The sequence below is a fragment of the Chiloscyllium plagiosum genome, unplaced genomic scaffold (assembly GCF_037043375.1).
Source record: "Chiloscyllium plagiosum isolate Xiang-an unplaced genomic scaffold, Cpla_swu_hap1 HiC_scaffold_45, whole genome shotgun sequence".
Classification (NCBI taxonomy): Eukaryota; Metazoa; Chordata; class Chondrichthyes; order Orectolobiformes; family Hemiscylliidae; genus Chiloscyllium; species Chiloscyllium plagiosum.
In genome coordinates this window covers 36,571,970-36,590,267 of record NW_028270183.1, presented here as the reverse complement: position 1 = coordinate 36,590,267, position 18,298 = coordinate 36,571,970, and the positions used below count along the sequence as shown (strand labels likewise).

At 47.9% G+C, this 18,298-nt stretch overlaps 2 protein-coding genes across 3 annotated transcripts in view; both read left to right on the top strand.

Annotated features, from left to right (window-relative positions):
• LOC122546871 (cytochrome P450 4F2-like) overlaps positions 1–17,772 on the top strand; it is a 38,276-nt gene extending 20,504 nt beyond the window's left edge. The window contains exon 4 of one of the 2 annotated variants that reach the window (XM_087983151.1): positions 16,312–17,772. In XM_087983151.1, the coding sequence (XP_087839277.1) occupies positions 16,312–16,358 (47 nt within the window). In that variant the 3' untranslated portion in view covers positions 16,359–17,772. Of the gene's footprint in view, positions 1–12,454; positions 13,353–16,311 lie in introns of those variants that run through there. The other variant, XM_087983152.1, reaches the window with a different exon arrangement.
• pnpla6 (patatin-like phospholipase domain containing 6) overlaps positions 16,389–18,298 on the top strand; it is a 157,838-nt gene continuing 155,928 nt past the window's right edge. The window contains exons 1-2 of the mRNA XM_087983348.1: positions 16,389–16,476; positions 18,152–18,279. Coding sequence (XP_087839474.1) covers positions 16,389–16,476; positions 18,152–18,279 — 216 coding nt within the window. The remainder of the gene's footprint in view (positions 16,477–18,151; positions 18,280–18,298) is intronic.

Genomic DNA, 18,298 nt, shown 5'->3' with positions numbered 1-18,298 from the left:
AACCTACACATCCCTGGATACTATGGGTAATGTACCATGGCCCACCTAACCTACACATCTCTGGACAGTATGGATAGTCTACCATGGCCCACCTAACCTACACATCCCTGGACACTATGGGTAATGTACCAGGGCTAATCCATCTAACCTACACATCCCTGAACACTATGGGTAATGTACCATGGCCCACCTAACCTACACATCCCTGAACAGTATGGGTAATTTACCATGGCTCACCTAACCTACACATCTCTGGACAGTATGGGTAATGTACCATGGCTAATCCACCTAACCTGCACATCCCTGGACACTATGGGTAATTTACCATGGCCCACCTAACATACACATCCCTGAATACTATGGGTAATGTACCATGGCCCACCTAACCTACACATCTCTGGACAGTATGGGTAATGTACCATGGCTAATCCATCTAACCTACACATCCCTGGACACTATGGGTAATGTACCATGGCCCACCTAACCTGCACATCCCTGGACACTATGAGTAATGTACCATGGCCCACCTAACCTACACATCCCTGATCACTATGGGTAATTTACCATGGCCCACCTAACCTACACATCCCTGGACACTATGGGTAATGTACCATGGCTAATCCACCTAACCTGCACATCCCTGGACACTATGGGTAATGTACCATGGCCCACCTAACCTACACATCCCTGAACACTATGGGTAATGTACCATGGCCCACCTAACCTACACATCCCTGAACACTATGGGTAATTTACCATGGCCCACCTAACCTACACATCCCTGGACACTATGGGTAATTTACCATGGCCCACCTAACCTACACATCCCTGGACAGTATGGGTAATGTACCATGGCTAATCCACCTAACCTGCACAACCCTGGACACTATGGGTAATGTACCGTGGCCCACCTAACCTACACATCCCTGAACACTATGGGTAATGTACCATGGCCCACCTAACCTACACATCCCTGAACACTATGGGTAATGTACCATGGCCCACCTAACCTGCACATCCCTGAACACTATGGGTAATTTACCATGGCCCACCTAACCTACACATCCCAGGACACTATGGGTTATGTACCATGGCTAATCCACCTAACCTACACATCCCTGGACACTATGGGTTATGTACCATGGCCCACCTAACCTACACATCCCTGGACAGTATGGGTAATGTACCATGGCTAATCCACCTAACCTGCACATCCCTGGACACTATGGGTAATGTACCATGGCTAATCCACCTAACCTGCACATCCCTGAACACTATGGGTAATGTACCATGGCCCACCGAACATACACATCCCTGAACACTATGGGTAATTTACCATGGCCTACCTAACCTACACATCTCTGGACAGTATGGGTAATGTACCATGGCTAATCCAGCTAACCTGCACATCCCTGGACACTATGGGTAATTTACCATGGCCCACCTAACATACACATCCCTGAATACTATGGGTAATGTACCATGGCCCACCTAACCTACACATCTCTGGACAGTATGGGTAATGTACCATGGCTAATCCACCTAACCTGCACATCCCTGGACACTATGGGTAATGTACCATGGCCCACCTAACCTACACATCCCTGAACACTATGGGTAATCTACCATGGCCCACCTAACCTAAAATCTCTGGACAGTATGGGTAATGTACCATGGCTAATCCACCTAACCTGCACATCCCTGGACACTATGGATAATATACCATGGCCCACCTAACCTGCACATCCCTGAACACAATGGGTAATGTACCATGGCCCACCTAACCTACACATCCCTGAACACAATGGGTAATGTACCATGGCCCACCTAACCTACACATCCCTGAACACTATGGGTAATTTACCATGGCTCACCTAACCTACACATCTCTGGACAGTATGGGTAATGTACCATGGCTAATCCATCTAACCTACACATCCCAGGACACTATGGGTAATGTACCATGGCTAATCCACCTAACCTGCACATCCCTGGACACTATGGGTAATGTACCATGGCTAATCCATCTAACCTACACATCCCTGGACACTATGGGTAATGTACCATGGCCCACCTAACCTGCACATCCCTGGACACTATGGGTAATGTACCATGGCCCACCTAACCTACACATCCCTGATCACTATGGGTAATTTACCATGGCCCACCTAACCTACACATCCCTGGACACTATGGGTAATGTACCATGGTTAATCCACCTAACCTGCACATCCCTGGACACTATGGGTAATGTACCATGGCCCACCTAACCTACACATCCCTGAACACTATGGGTAATGTACCATGGCCCACCTAACCTACACATCCCTGAACACTATGGGTAATTTACCATGGCCCACCTAACCTACACATCCCTGGACACTATGGGTAATTTACCATGGCCCACCTAACCTACACATCCCTGGACACTATGGGTAATTTACCATGGCCCACCTAACCTACACATCCCTGGACAGTATGGGTAATGTACCATGGCTAATCCACCTAACCTGCACAACCCTGGACACTATGGGTAATGTACCGTGGCCCACCTAACCTACACATCCCTGAACACTATGGGTAATGTACCATGGCCCACCTAACCTACACATCCCTGAACACTATGGGTAATGTACCATGCCCACCTAACCTGCACATCCCTGAACACTATGGGTAATTTACCATGGCCCACCTAACCTACACATCCCAGGACACTATGGGTTATGTACCATGGCTAATCCACCTAACCTACACATCCCTGGACACTATGGGTTATGTACCATGGCCCACCTAACCTACACATCCCTGGACAGTATGGGTAATGTACCATGGCTAACCTACCTAACCTGCACATCCCTGGACACTATGGGTAATGTACCATGGCTAATCCACCTAACCTGCACATCCCTGGACACTATGGGTAATGTACCATGGCTAATCCTCCTAACCTACACATCCCTGGACACTATGGGTAATGTACCATGGCTAATCCACCTAACCTGCACATCCCTGGACACTATGGGTAATGTACCATGGCTAATCCACCTAACCTGCACATCCCTGAACACTATGGGTAATGTACCATGGCCCACCGAACATACACATCCCTGAACACTATGGGTAATTTACCATGGCCTACCTAACCTACACATCTCTGGACAGTATGGGTAATGTACCATGGCTAATCCACCTAACCTGCACATCCCTGGACACTATGGGTAATTTACCATGGCCCACCTAACATACACATCCCTGAATACTATGGGTAATGTACCATGGCCCACCTAACCTACACATCTCTGGACAGTATGGGTAATGTACCATGGCTAATCCACCTAACCTGCACATCCCTGGACACTATGGGTAATGTACCATGGCCCACCTAACCTACACATCCCTGAACACTATGGGTAATCTACCATGGCCCACCTAACCTACACATCTCTGGACAGTATGGGTAATGTACCATGGCTAATCCACCTAAACTGCACATCCCTGGACACTATGGATAATATACCATGGCCCACCTAACCTGCACATCCCTGAACACTATGGGTAATGTACCATGGCCCACCTAACCTACACATCCCTGAACACAATGGGTAATGTACCATGGCCCACCTAACCTGCACATCCCTGAACACAATGGGTAATGTACCATGGCCCACCTAACCTACACATCCCTGAACACAATGGGTAATGTACCATGGCCCACCTAACCTGCACATCCCTGAACACTATGGGTAATGTACCATGGCCCACCTAACCTACACATCCCTGAACACAATGGGTAATGTACCATGGCCCACCTAACCTACACATCCCTGAACACAATGGGTAATGTACCATGGCCCACCTAACCTGCACATCCCTGAACACTATGGGTAATGTACCATGGCCCACCTAACCTACACATCCCTGAACATTATGGGTAATGTACCATGGCCCACCTAACCTACACATCCCTGAACACAATGGGTAATGTACCATGGCCCACCTAACCTACACATCTCTGGACAGTATGGGTAATGTACCATGGCCCACCTAACCTGCACATCCCTGAACACAATGGGTAATGTACCATGGCCCACCTAACCTACACATCCCTGGACACTATGGATAATGTACCATGGCTAATCTACCTAACCTACACATCCCTGGACTCTATGGGTAATGTACCATGGCCCATCTAACCTGCACATCCCTGGACTCTATGAGTAATTTACCATGGCCCACCTAACCTACACATCTCTGGACAGTATGTGTAATGTACCATGGCTAATCCATCTAACCTACACATCCCTGGACACTATGGGTAATGTACCATGGCTAATCCACCTAACCTGCACATCCCTGGACACTATGGATAATGTACCATGGCTAACCTACCTAACCTACACATCCCTGGATACTATGGGTAATGTACCATGGCCCACCTAACCTACACATCCCTGAACACTATGGGTAATTTATCATGGCTCACCTAACCTACACATCTCTGGACAGTATGGATAATCTACCATGGCCCACCTAACCTACACATCCCTGGACACTATGGGTAATGTACCAGGGCTAATCCATCTAACCTACACATCCCTGAACACTATGGGTAATGTACCATGGCCCACCTAACCTACACATCCCTGAACACTATGGGTAATTTACCATGGCTCACCTAACCTACACTTCTCTGGACAGTATGGGTAATGTACCATGGCTAATCCATCTAACCTACACATCCCTGGACACTATGGGTAATGTACCATGGCTAATCCACCTAACCTGCACATCCCTGGACACTATGGGTAATGTACCATGGCTAATCCATCTAACCTACACATCCCTGGACACTATGGGTAATGTACCATGGCCCACCTAACCTGCACATCCCTGGACACTATGGGTAATGTACCATGGCCCACCTAACCTACACATCCCTGATCACTATGGGTAATGTACCATGGCCCACCTAACCTACACATCCCTGGACACTATGGGTAATGTACCATGGCTAATCCACCTAACCTGCACATCCCTGGACACTATGGGTAATGTACCATGGCCCACCTAACCTACACATCCCTGAACACTATGGGTAATGTACCATGGCCCACCTAACCTACACATCCCTGAACACTATGGGTAATTTACCATGGCTCACCTAACCTACACATCTCTGGACAGTATGGGTAATGTACCATGGCCCACCTAACCTGCACATCCCTGAACACTATGGGTAATGTACCATGGCCCACCTAACCTACACATCCCTGGACAGTATGGGTAATGTACCATGGCTAATCCACCTAACCTGCACATCCCTGGACACTATGGGTAATGTACCATGGCCCACCTAACCTGCACATCCCTGAACACTATGGGTAATGTACCATGGCCCACCTAACCTACACATCTCTGGACAGTATGGGTAATGTACCATTGCTAATCCACCTAACCTACACATCCCTGGACACTATGGGTAATTTACCATGGCCCACCGAACATACACATCCCTGAACACTATGGGTAATTTACCATGGCTCACCTAACCTACACATCTCTGGACAGTATGGGTAATGTACCATGGCTAATCCGCCTAACCTGCACATCCCTGGACACTATGGATAATGTACCATGGCCCACCTAACCTACACATCCCTGAACACTATGGGTAATGTACCATGGCCCACCTAACCTACACATCCCTGGACAGTATGGGTAATGTACCATGGCTAATCCACCTAACCTGCACATCCCTGGACACTATGGGTAATGTACCATGGCCCACCTAACATACACATCCCTGAACACTATGGGTAATTTACCATGGCTCACCTAACCTACACATCTCTGGACAGTATGGGTAATGTACTATGGCTAATCCGCCTAACCTGCACATCCCTGGACACTATGGATAATGTACCATGGCCCACCTAACCTACACATCCCTGGACACTATGGGTAATGTACCATGGCCCACCTAACCTACACATCCCTGAACACTATGGGTAATGTACCATGGCCCACCTAACCTACACATCTCTGGACAGTATGGGTAATGTACCATGGCTAATCCACCTAACCTGCACATCCCTGAAAACTATGGGTAATTTACCATGGCTCACCTAACCTACACATCTCTGGACAGTATGGGTAATGTACCATGGCTAATCCACCTAACCTACTCCTCTCTGGACAGTATGGGTAATGTACCATGGCCCACCTAACCTGCACATCCCTGAACACTATGGGTAATGTACCATGGCCCACCTAACCTACACATCCCTGGACAGTATGGGTAATGTACCATTGCTAATCCACCTAACCTGCACATCCCTGGACACTATGGGTAATGTACCATGGCCCACCTAACCTGCACATCCCTGAACACTATGGGTAATGTACCATGGCCCACCTAACCTACACATCTCTGGACAGTATGGGTAATGTACCATGGCTAATCCACCTAACCTACACATCCCTGGACACTATGGGTAATTTACCATGGCCCACCTAACATACACATCCCTGAACACTATGGGTAATTTACCATGGCTCACCTAACCTACACATCTCTGGACAGTATGGGTAATGTACCATGGCTAATCCGCCTAACCTGCACATCCCTGGACACTATGAGTAATGTACCATGGCCCACCTAACCTACACATCCCTGATCACTATGGGTAATTTACCATGGCCCACCTAACCTACACATCCCTGGACACTATGGGTAATGTACCATGGCTAATCCACCTAACCTGCACATCCCTGGACACTATGGGTAATGTACCATGGCCCACCTAACCTACACATCCCTGAACACTATGGGTAATGTACCATGGCCCACCTAACCTACACATCCCTGAACACTATGGGTAATTTACCATGGCCCACCTAACCTACACATCCCTGGACACTATGGGTAATTTACCATGGCCCACCTAACCTACACATCCCTGGACACTATGGGTAATTTACCATGGCCCACCTAACCTACACATCCCTGGACAGTATGGGTAATGTACCATGGCTAATCCACCTAACCTGCACAACCCTGGACACTATGGGTAATGTACCGTGGCCCACCTAACCTACACATCCCTGAACACTATGGGTAATGTACCATGGCCCACCTAACCTACACATCCCTGAACACTATGGGTAATGTACCATGGCCCACCTAACCTGCACATCCCTGAACACTATGGGTAATTTACCATGGCCCACCTAACCTACACATCCCAGGACACTATGGGTTATGTACCATGGCTAATCCACCTAACCTACACATCCCTGGACACTATGGGTTATGTACCATGGCCCACCTAACCTACACATCCCTGGACAGTATGGGTAATGTACCATGGCTAATCCACCTAACCTGCACATCCCTGGACACTATGGGTAATGTACCATGGCTAATCCACCTAACCTGCACATCCCTGAACACTATGGGTAATGTACCATGGCCCACCGAACATACACATCCCTGAACACTATGGGTAATTTACCATGGCCTACCTAACCTACACATCTCTGGACAGTATGGGTAATGTACCATGGCTAATCCACCTAACCTGCACATCCCTGGACACTATGGGTAATTTACCATGGCCCACCTAACATACACATCCCTGAATACTATGGGTAATGTACCATGGCCCACCTAACCTACACATCTCTGGACAGTATGGGTAATGTACCATGGCTAATCCACCTAACCTGCACATCCCTGGACACTATGGGTAATGTACCATGGCCCACCTAACCTACACATCCCTGAACACTATGGGTAATCTACCATGGCCCACCTAACCTACACATCTCTGGACAGTATGGGTAATGTACCATGGCTAACCCACCTAAACTGCACATCCCTGGACACTATGGATAATATACCATGGCCCACCTAACCTGCACATCCCTGAACACAATGGGTAATGTACCATGGCCCATCTAAGCTGCACATCCCTGAACACTATAGGTAATGTACCATGGCCCACCTAACCTGCACATCCCTGAACACAATGGGTAATGTACCATGGCCCACCTAACCTACACATCCCTGAACACAATGGGTAATGTACCATGGCCCACCTAACCTGCACATCCCTGAACACTATGGGTAATGTACCATGGCCCACCTAACCTACACATCCCTGAACATTATGGGTAATGTACCATGGCCCACCTAACCTACACATCCCTGAACACAATGGGTAATGTACCATGGCCCACCTAACCTACACATCTCTGGACAGTATGGGTAATGTACCATGGCCCACCTAACCTGCACATCCCTGAACACAATGGGTAATGTACCATGGCCCACCTAACCTACACATCCCTGGACACTATGGATAATGTACCATGGCTAATCTACCTAACCTACACATCCCTGGACTCTATGGGTAATGTACCATGGCCCATCTAACCTGCACATCCCTGAACTCTATGAGTAATTTACCATGGCCCACCTAACCTACACATCTCTGGACAGTATGTGTAATGTACCATGGCTAATCCATCTAACCTACACATCCCTGGACACTATGGGTAATGTACCATGGCTAATCCACCTAACCTGCACATCCCTGGACACTATGGATAATGTACCATGGCTAACCTACCTAACCTACACATCCCTGGATACTATGGGTAATGTACCATGGCCCACCTAACCTACACATCCCTGAACACTATGGGTAATTTATCATGGCTCACCTAACCTACACATCCCTGGACACTATGGGTAATGTACCAGGGCTAATCCATCTAACCTACACATCCCTGAACACTATGGGTAATGTACCATGGCCCACCTAACCTACACATCCCTGAACACTATGGGTAATTTACCATGGCTCACCTAACCTACACTTCTCTGGACAGTATGGGTAATGTACCATGGCTAATCCATCTAACCTACACATCCCTGGACACTATGGGTAATGTACCATGGCTAATCCACCTAACCTGCACATCCCTGGACACTATGGGTAATGTACCATGGCTAATCCATCTAACCTACACATCCCTGGACACTATGGGTAATGTACCATGGCCCACCTAACCTGCACATCCCTGGACACTATGGGTAATGTACCATGGCCCACCTAACCTACACATCCCTGATCACTATGGGTAATGTACCATGGCCCACCTAACCTACACATCCCTGGACACTATGGGTAATGTACCATGGCTAATCCACCTAACCTGCACATCCCTGGACACTATGGGTAATGTACCATGGCCCACCTAACCTACACATCCCTGAACACTATGGGTAATGTACCATGGCCCACCTAACCTACACATCCCTGAACACTATGGGTAATTTACCATGGCTCACCTAACCTACACATCTCTGGACAGTATGGGTAATGTACCATGGCCCACCTAACCTGCACATCCCTGAACACTATGGGTAATGTACCATGGCCCACCTAACCTACACATCCCTGGACAGTATGGGTAATGTACCATGGCTAATCCACCTAACCTGCACATCCCTGGACACTATGGGTAATGTACCATGGCCCACCTAACCTGCACATCCCTGAACACTATGGGTAATGTACCATGGCCCACCTAACCTACACATCTCTGGACAGTATGGGTAATGTACCATTGCTAATCCACCTAACCTACACATCCCTGGACACTATGGGTAATTTACCATGGCCCACCGAACATACACATCCCTGAACACTATGGGTAATTTACCATGGCTCACCTAACCTACACATCTCTGGACAGTATGGGTAATGTACCATGGCTAATCCGCCTAACCTGCACATCCCTGGACACTATGGATAATGTACCATGGCCCACCTAACCTACACATCCCTGAACACTATGGGTAATGTACCATGGCCCACCTAACCTACACATCCCTGGACAGTATGGGTAATGTACCATGGCTAATCCACCTAACCTGCACATCCCTGGACACTATGGGTAATGTACCATGGCCCACCTAACATACACATCCCTGAACACTATGGGTAATTTACCATGGCTCACCTAACCTACACATCTCTGGACAGTATGGGTAATGTACTATGGCTAATCCGCCTAACCTGCACATCCCTGGACACTATGGATAATGTACCATGGCCCACCTAACCTACACATCCCTGGACACTATGGGTAATGTACCATGGCCCACCTAACCTACACATCCCTGAACACTATGGGTAATGTACCATGGCCCACCTAACCTACACATCTCTGGACAGTATGGGTAATGTACCATGGCTAATCCACCTAACCTGCACATCCCTGAAAACTATGGGTAATTTACCATGGCTCACCTAACCTACACATCTCTGGACAGTATGGGTAATGTACCATGGCTAATCCACCTAACCTACTCCTCTCTGGACAGTATGGGTAATGTACCATGGCCTACCTAACCTGCACATCCCTGAACACTATGGGTAATGTACCATGGCCCACCTAACCTACACATCCCTGGACAGTATGGGTAATGTACCATTGCTAATCCACCTAACCTGCACATCCCTGGACACTATGGGTAATGTACCATGGCCCACCTAACCTGCACATCCCTGAACACTATGGGTAATGTACCATGGCCCAACCAACCTGCACATCCCTGGACACTATGGGTAATGTACCATGGCCCACCTAACCTGCACATCCCTGAACACTATGGGTAATGTACCATGGCCCACCTAACCTACACATCTCTGGACAGTATGGGTAATGTACCATGGCTAATCCACCTAACCTACACATCCCTGGACACTATGGGTAATTTACCATGGCCCACCTAACATACACATCCCTGAACACTATGGGTAATTTACCATGGCTCACCTAACCTACACATCTCTGGACAGTATGGGTAATGTACCATGGCTAATCCGCCTAACCTGCACATCCCTGGACACTATGGATAATGTACCATGGCCAACCTAACCTACACATCCCTGGACACTATGGGTAATGTACCATGGCCCACCTAACCTACACATCTCTGGACAGTATGGGTAATGTACCATGGCTAATCCACCTAACCTGCACATCGCTGAACACTATGGGTAATTTACCATGGCTCACCTAACCTACACATCTCTGGACAGTATGGGTAATGTACCATGGCTAATCCACCTAACCTGCACATCCCTGGACACTATGGGTAATGTACCATGGCCCACCTAACCTACACATCCCTGAACACTATGGGTAATATACCATGGCCCACCTAACCTACACATCTCTGGACAGTATGGGTAGTGTACCATGGCTAATCCACCTAACCTGCACATCCCTGGACACTATGGATAATGTACCATGGCCCACCTAACCTGCACATCCCTGAACACAATGGGTAATGTACCATGGCCCACCTAAGCTGCACATCCCTGAACACTATGGGTAATGTACCATGGCCCACCTAACCTACACATCCCTGAACACTATGGGTAATTTACCATGGCCCACCTAACCTACACATCCCTGGACACTATGAGTAATTTACCATGTCCCACCTAACCTACACATCCCTGGACACTATGGATAATGTACCATGGCTAACCTACCTAACCTACACATCCCTGGACACTATGGATAATGTACCATGGCCCACCTAACCTACACATCCCTGGACACTATGGATAATGTACCATGGCTAACCTACCTAACCTACACATCCCTGGACACTATGGGTAATGTACCATGGCCCACCTAACCTACACATCCCTGGACACTATGGATAATCTACCATGGCCCACCTAACCTACACATCTCTGGACAGTATGGGTAATGTACCATGGCCCACCTAACCTACACATCCCTGAACACTATGGGTAATTTACCATGGCTCACCTAACCTACACATCTCTGGACAATATGGGTAATGTACCATGGCTAATCCACCTAACCTACACATCCCTGGACACTATGGATAATGTACCATGGCCCACCTAACCTACACATCTCTGAACACTATGTGTAATGTACCATGGCCCACCTAACCTACACATCCCTGAACACTATGTGTAATGTACCATGGCCCACCAGACGTGCACAACTTTGGAGTGTGGGAGGAAACCGGAGCACCCAGAGGAGACCTACTCTGGAATCGATGCCTGGTTTGGTGGTCCCAGAGGGGACCTGGAAGAAGGTTCATTGTGAATTCCGTGGCTTGGCTAGTTGTTTCATCTCAATCTTCTCCTAATTCACCAAGTCCCTTTTCTGAATGTGCTGTAGCAGAACTCACTATCCAATTGTCTTTTGAATTGCGGAGATTGATTGATAAAGGTGGTGGTCTTAATAATTTTCTGCACAAATCAGTTGTCTCTGGGCTCGAATTGATTCGGATTTGATGATGGTTTGTTGGGAATCGAGGGTTTGAGCATTTTTTGCCTATTACTCTCTCATTAACCTCTCGCCTCCAACCTGATCTTTATTTCATTAGATCCGCAGTTCAGAGGAAGGCCTTAACCTGGTTAATGACATCGTCAAACGCTATGTATACTGCTGCCTTACGTGGTTTGGACCCATCTACCCAATAGTGAGACTTTTCCATCCAACCTACATCAAATGTGTCCTTTTGGCATCAGGTAGAGGAGCTTCCACCCTCCAACACTGAGATCAGAAAATTGGTATCAGTTCGAATAATGTCCTCAGTTTGGTGAACTCGGGTTACTTATGTTTGGGATCTAGTAGATCTCACCATGGAAAGGGAATTGGGGAAGCACTTGATCAGTATGAGGGTGATCGGAGAGCTCTTTCAAAAGGCTAGCACAGTGGCAGGGGGCTGAATGGCCTAATCTGACTCTGCTCCTTAGCACCAGCCAGTGATGTTCCATCAATGTCAACTCTGTCAGACTTTGCTGACCCTTTCCGTTCACTTTGTGTTTACAAAATGAAGCAAGTTGTTTTCTTTGTTATTTTGGATTCACAGGGATTCTGGTTTGGAAGGAAACTAGGAGTAGGCCAGGATGAGATGTGGAAGTCTTTCGGGGAATGTTGGAGTCAGTGTTAAGCCTCAGTGTCTCAATCACTTTGTCAGAGAGGCTGTTGTTTTATCCTGCTTTGTCTCCATTCCTTCCATCTCCCAGCCCTCTCTCAGCCGAAGAGGAAAAGCAATCTGCCCGATGGTCTATTTGTTATCTTTTCTCAGACTGTGGATAGCGCTGCTTGGGTCCAGTGTTTATTGCCCATCAGGGGTAAATGTAGTGTAATGGGTGGGTTACTCTTTGGAGGATCGGTGTGGACTTGTTGGGCTGAAGGGCCTGTTTCCACATGGTGAGGATTTTATGATTCTAGGTGCCCTTGGGAGCTGCCTTCTTGAACTGCTGATGTCCATTGGCAGGACGATCCACTGGCGGGGCGGCCCATTGGGAGGGCGGCCCATTGGCGGGGTGGCCCATTGGCGGGGCGGCCCATTGGCGGGGCGATCCATTGGCGGGGCGATCCATTGGCGGGGCGGTCCGTTGGCGGGGCGGTCCGTTGGCGGGACGGTCCATCGGCATGGCGGTCCATCGGCATGGCGGTCCATCGGCAGGGCGGTCCATCGGCAGGGCGGTCCGTCGGGAGGGCGGTCCACTGGGAGGGCGGTCCACTGGGAGGACGGTCCATTCCTTCTGGCCTTTGTGGTGGGTTTGAGTGGTTTTCTTGGCCACTTGAGAATCAACCCGATTGCTGTGGTTCTGAGATCACATGTAGGGCAGACTGGGTCAGGACGGCAGATTTCCCTCTCTCTAAAGGGCCTTATTGAACTCTTTGGTTATCCCATGACAATCAATGACAATTCCATAGCCAACACTAAAGAAACTAGCTATTTAATTCCACATTTGTGGGGTTACTGGATTTCAATTCCATCAGCTGCCATAGTGAGATTTGAACACCTGCCCACAGCATTAACCTGAACCTCTGGATTATAATCCCGTCTCCTGGCAATGTTCACTTAGAGTTTCCATCACGAGACCTATTAAGAGCTGTTGGAGTCACCTGCTTCCACCCCCGTCACAGTGAGATTAGTGAATATTGGTGCCCAATGCATTGACAAATCAATGGGTCAAACTCTAAACGAACGGCCCAGCTGTATTTGGAGAAAGTTGTGTTCTAAATACCACATTGGAAGATATCTAATCGGATGTGGACTTTCGGTCAAGCTCATAAAATGTTTGACTTTCGAAAGGTGTTCAGTGATCAATGATCGACTGTTCTTTATTGATCAATGGTTTAATGTTTAACAAATCTGAAGTGAGAGAGGTTTGCTGTTTGATTCTGTGACATCTGAAACAGCTTTTGCGTCCTCAGAATCAGAATCTGAAGAGGGAAGGCTCTACATTGGAAACAGTACAACCACAATGGTTTGATAAACCTCCTCCTGCACTCCATGGTCAAATGAGTATAGGTTTGGGGGTGCCAGAATTTCAAACAGAGAGCAGGGAGGGCTTTTTCTGAAGCAATACAAGGCACTAGTCAGACCACAGCTGGAATACAGTGAATAGCTTTGACCCTTATCTAAGGACAGATATGCTGGCACTGGAGGCAGTCCAGTGAAGGTTCACTAGATTTATCCATGATGTGGAGATGCCGGTGTGGGACTGGGGTGGACAAAGTTAAAAATCACACAACACCGGGTTATAGTCCAACAGGTTCATTTGGAAGCACACTGGTTAGATTTATTCAGAGTATGGAGGGATATTCTTATAAGACGTGATTGAGTAGGTTGGGCCTGGAGTGTAGAAGAATGAGACTGAAGTTTATTGAAAAATTGAACATTTCTAGGGAATTTGACAGGGGAGTTGTGGAGAGAATTGTATCCCCACTGGGAGTCTCTACATCCGGAGGGTAAAATGTCAGAGTTAGCAGTTTCACCTTTACACAGATATGAGGAGAACTTTTCTTCTGTCACATTGTGAGGGGGTGGGATTATCTCTATTATGTACACACTGTGAGGGGTCGGTATAGTCTATAGCGCACACACACTGAGGGGGTGGTATAGTCCATAGCATACACATTGTGAGGGGTGGGATAGTCTATAGGGTACACACTGTGGGGGGGGTATAATCTATAGTGTACACACTGTGAGGGGTGGGATAGTCTATAGGGTACACACCGTGAGGGGTGGGATAGTTTATAGGATACAGACTGGGATGGGATAGTCTATAGGGTACACACTGTGATGGGATGGGATAGTCTATAAGGTACACACTGTGATGGGATGGGATAGCCTATAGCATACACACAGTGAGGGGTGGGATAGTCTATAGGATACACACTGTGATGGGATGGGATAGTCTATAGGGTGCACACTGTGATGAGATGGGGTAGTCTATAAGGTACACACTGAAAGGTGGGATAGCCTATAGGATACACACAGTGAGGGGTGGGATAGTCTATAGGGTACACACAATGAAGGGGTGGGATAGTCTATAGGATACACACTGTGATGGGATGGGATAGTCTATAGGGTGCACACTGTGATGGGGTGGGATAGTGTATAGGGTACACATTGTGAGGGGTGGTATAGCCTATAGCATACACACTGAGGGATGGGATAGTCTATAGGGTACACACTGTGATGGGATGGGATAGTCTATAAGGTACACACTGAAGGGTGGGATAGCCTATAGCATACACACAGTGAGGGGTGGGATTGTCTATAGGATACACACTGATGGGATGGGATAGTCTATAGGGTGCACACTTTGATGGGATGGGGTAGTCTATAAGGTACACACTGTGAAGGGTGGGATAGCCTATAGCATACACACAGTGAGGGGTGGGATTGTCTATAGGATACACACTGATGGGATGGGATAGTCTATAGGGTGCACACTGTGATGGGATGGGGTAGTCTATAAGGTACACACTGTGAAGGGTGGGATAGCCTATAGCATACACACAGTGAGGGGTGGGATAGTCTATAGGATACACACAGTGAAGGTGTGGGATAGTCTATAGGATACACAATGGGATGGGATAGTCTATAGGGTGCACACTGTGATGGGGTGGGATAGTGTATAGGGAACACATTGTGAGGGGTGGGATAGCCTATAGCGTACACACTGAGGGGTGGGATAGTCTATAGGGTACACACAGTGAGGGGTGGGATAGTCTATAGGGTACACACAGTGAGGGGTGCAGGGGTTGATAGTGTCTATAGGGTACAGGCTATGATGGGTGGTATCGTCTCCCTTTCACTGATGGTTGTGACTGGTTATTGTGAATCCGATGATCATTAATTCTCCCCCACTGGGAATCCCCGCTTGTGTTCAGTAAACTTTTATCTGACGGTTGTAACTTTGATGTCTTTAGGGAACACACTTTGTGCGATGAGATTTTTGGTCGATTTGATGGGCTGAGCTGGCAATGTGAGCTAGTGCTGTGGTACGATGAAGGTGGCTTGTTCAGGAGGGAAAGGGCCTGGACCTCGAACCTCCCAATCTCATCAACTCCCCCTGGCTCTGCGGGATTGCACCGGTTTGTAGGAAAACAGTATTTAGGTACTGAGTCACCATTGGCATTGTGGAGCATGAAGTATGTTAGCAATTAACAAAATCGTTGTAAAATGACCAGCTTGCCATTTTGAAAAGATTTGTTCAGATTAGATTCCGGACAGTGTAGAAACAGGCCCTTCGGGCCCACCAGTCCACACTGACCCTCCGAAGAGTAACCCACCCAGACCCATTTGATTGTTTGTTCAATGTACAATTTCAGTTGCATCACACTGTGTAAACTTTTGCTATAAATTTTGTGTCTTACAATGTGTCCTCCACAACTGCCTGATGAAGGAGCAGCGCTCCAAAAGCTAGTGCTTCCAATTAAACTTGTTGGACTATAACTTGGTGTTGGGTAATTTTTAAACTTTATACACCCCAGTCCAACACCAGCTCCTCCACATCATGTCCAGAGGGCAGTTAAGAGTCAACCACATCACTGTGGGTCTGGAGTCACGTGTAGGCCAGACCAGGTGAGGATGGCAGATTTCCTTCCCTAAAGGGCCTTGATGAACCAGAATGGATTTTTTTTTTTGAAACAATAAGACCTTTAGCCTTTATTGAATTCAATCTGAATCAATGGGATTTGAACGCAGGACCCCAGAGACTCTGGATTAATAATCTGGCGATATTATCAAGATGTGCAGGTTCGGATGGATTGGCCATGCTAAATTGCCTATAGTGTTCAGGGATGTGTACATTAGAGGTGTTAGTCAGGGGTAAATATAGAGTAATAGAGTAGGGGAATGGGTGGGTTAATCTGGAGGGTTGGTATGGACTTGTTGGGCCAAATGGCCTGTTTCCACACTGTAGGGATTCTGTGATTCCATTGGCTTCAGTGAGAGGAAAGACTGCCTGGGAAAGTTTGGTATCATTTACGAATTTGAACTGTTTATAGTTTAGCTCCATGCAAACTCAGACTACACCCGCCCTGGATAATAAGCATTTACTCTTTCTAGTTATTATTTGTTATTCATTTGCGGGATGCCAGTTTGGCCAGTATTTATTGCTTTTCTCTTATTGCTGGTTCGGGTGCTGTTAGGATTCTGGCCCAATGAGCTGAAGGAATGGTGAGGTATTTCCAAGTCAATAGTGCACGGCATGCAGGGGAATGCAACTAACCTGCCTCGGATTGTCTATGATGTGGTGTTCTCCTTTTGAGTGATTGTAGAGTTTGGGTTCATCAAATCTTGTCTTCACTCTGTGTTTCAGCTTTCCATTGCCCCAAAGGACAAACTTTTCTACGGTTTCCTCAGGCCTTGTTGGGTAAGTAGCGGCCATTTGTGTTGTCCTCCAACATTCCGTCTCATTCACTGTCCCTCGCTCCCCGATAATTTCTACGGGGGAGCTGTATGCAGGAGCCAGCGGGGGGGGGAGAGTTCCCACTTCGGCTCCCCGTACTGACCTCCCAGTGAGAGGTCCAGTTCTGAGGAAGGGTCACTGGACAGAAATTATTGACTGTGTTTCTCTCTCCACAGTTGCTGCCAGACGTGCTGAGTTTCTCCAGATCCCTCACAGACCCTGACACCCAACAGCTGCCCACAGTCTCCCCGGAAGTCAAACCCCTCCCTCCCTCCCCACAACCACAAGGTGAGGCATTGTACAGCAGGTATGCCCTGTCCGAACTGACCTGTGAACTTTTGTCTTGGCCCTATCAGGTGACGGCCTGCTGATCAGTAAAGGGGAGCGATGGGCTCGGCACAGGCGCCTGTTAACACCCGCCTTTCACTTCGACATCCTCAAACCCTACGTCAAAATCTTCAACCAATCAACCAACATCCTCCACGTGAGTAACCCACTGAGGG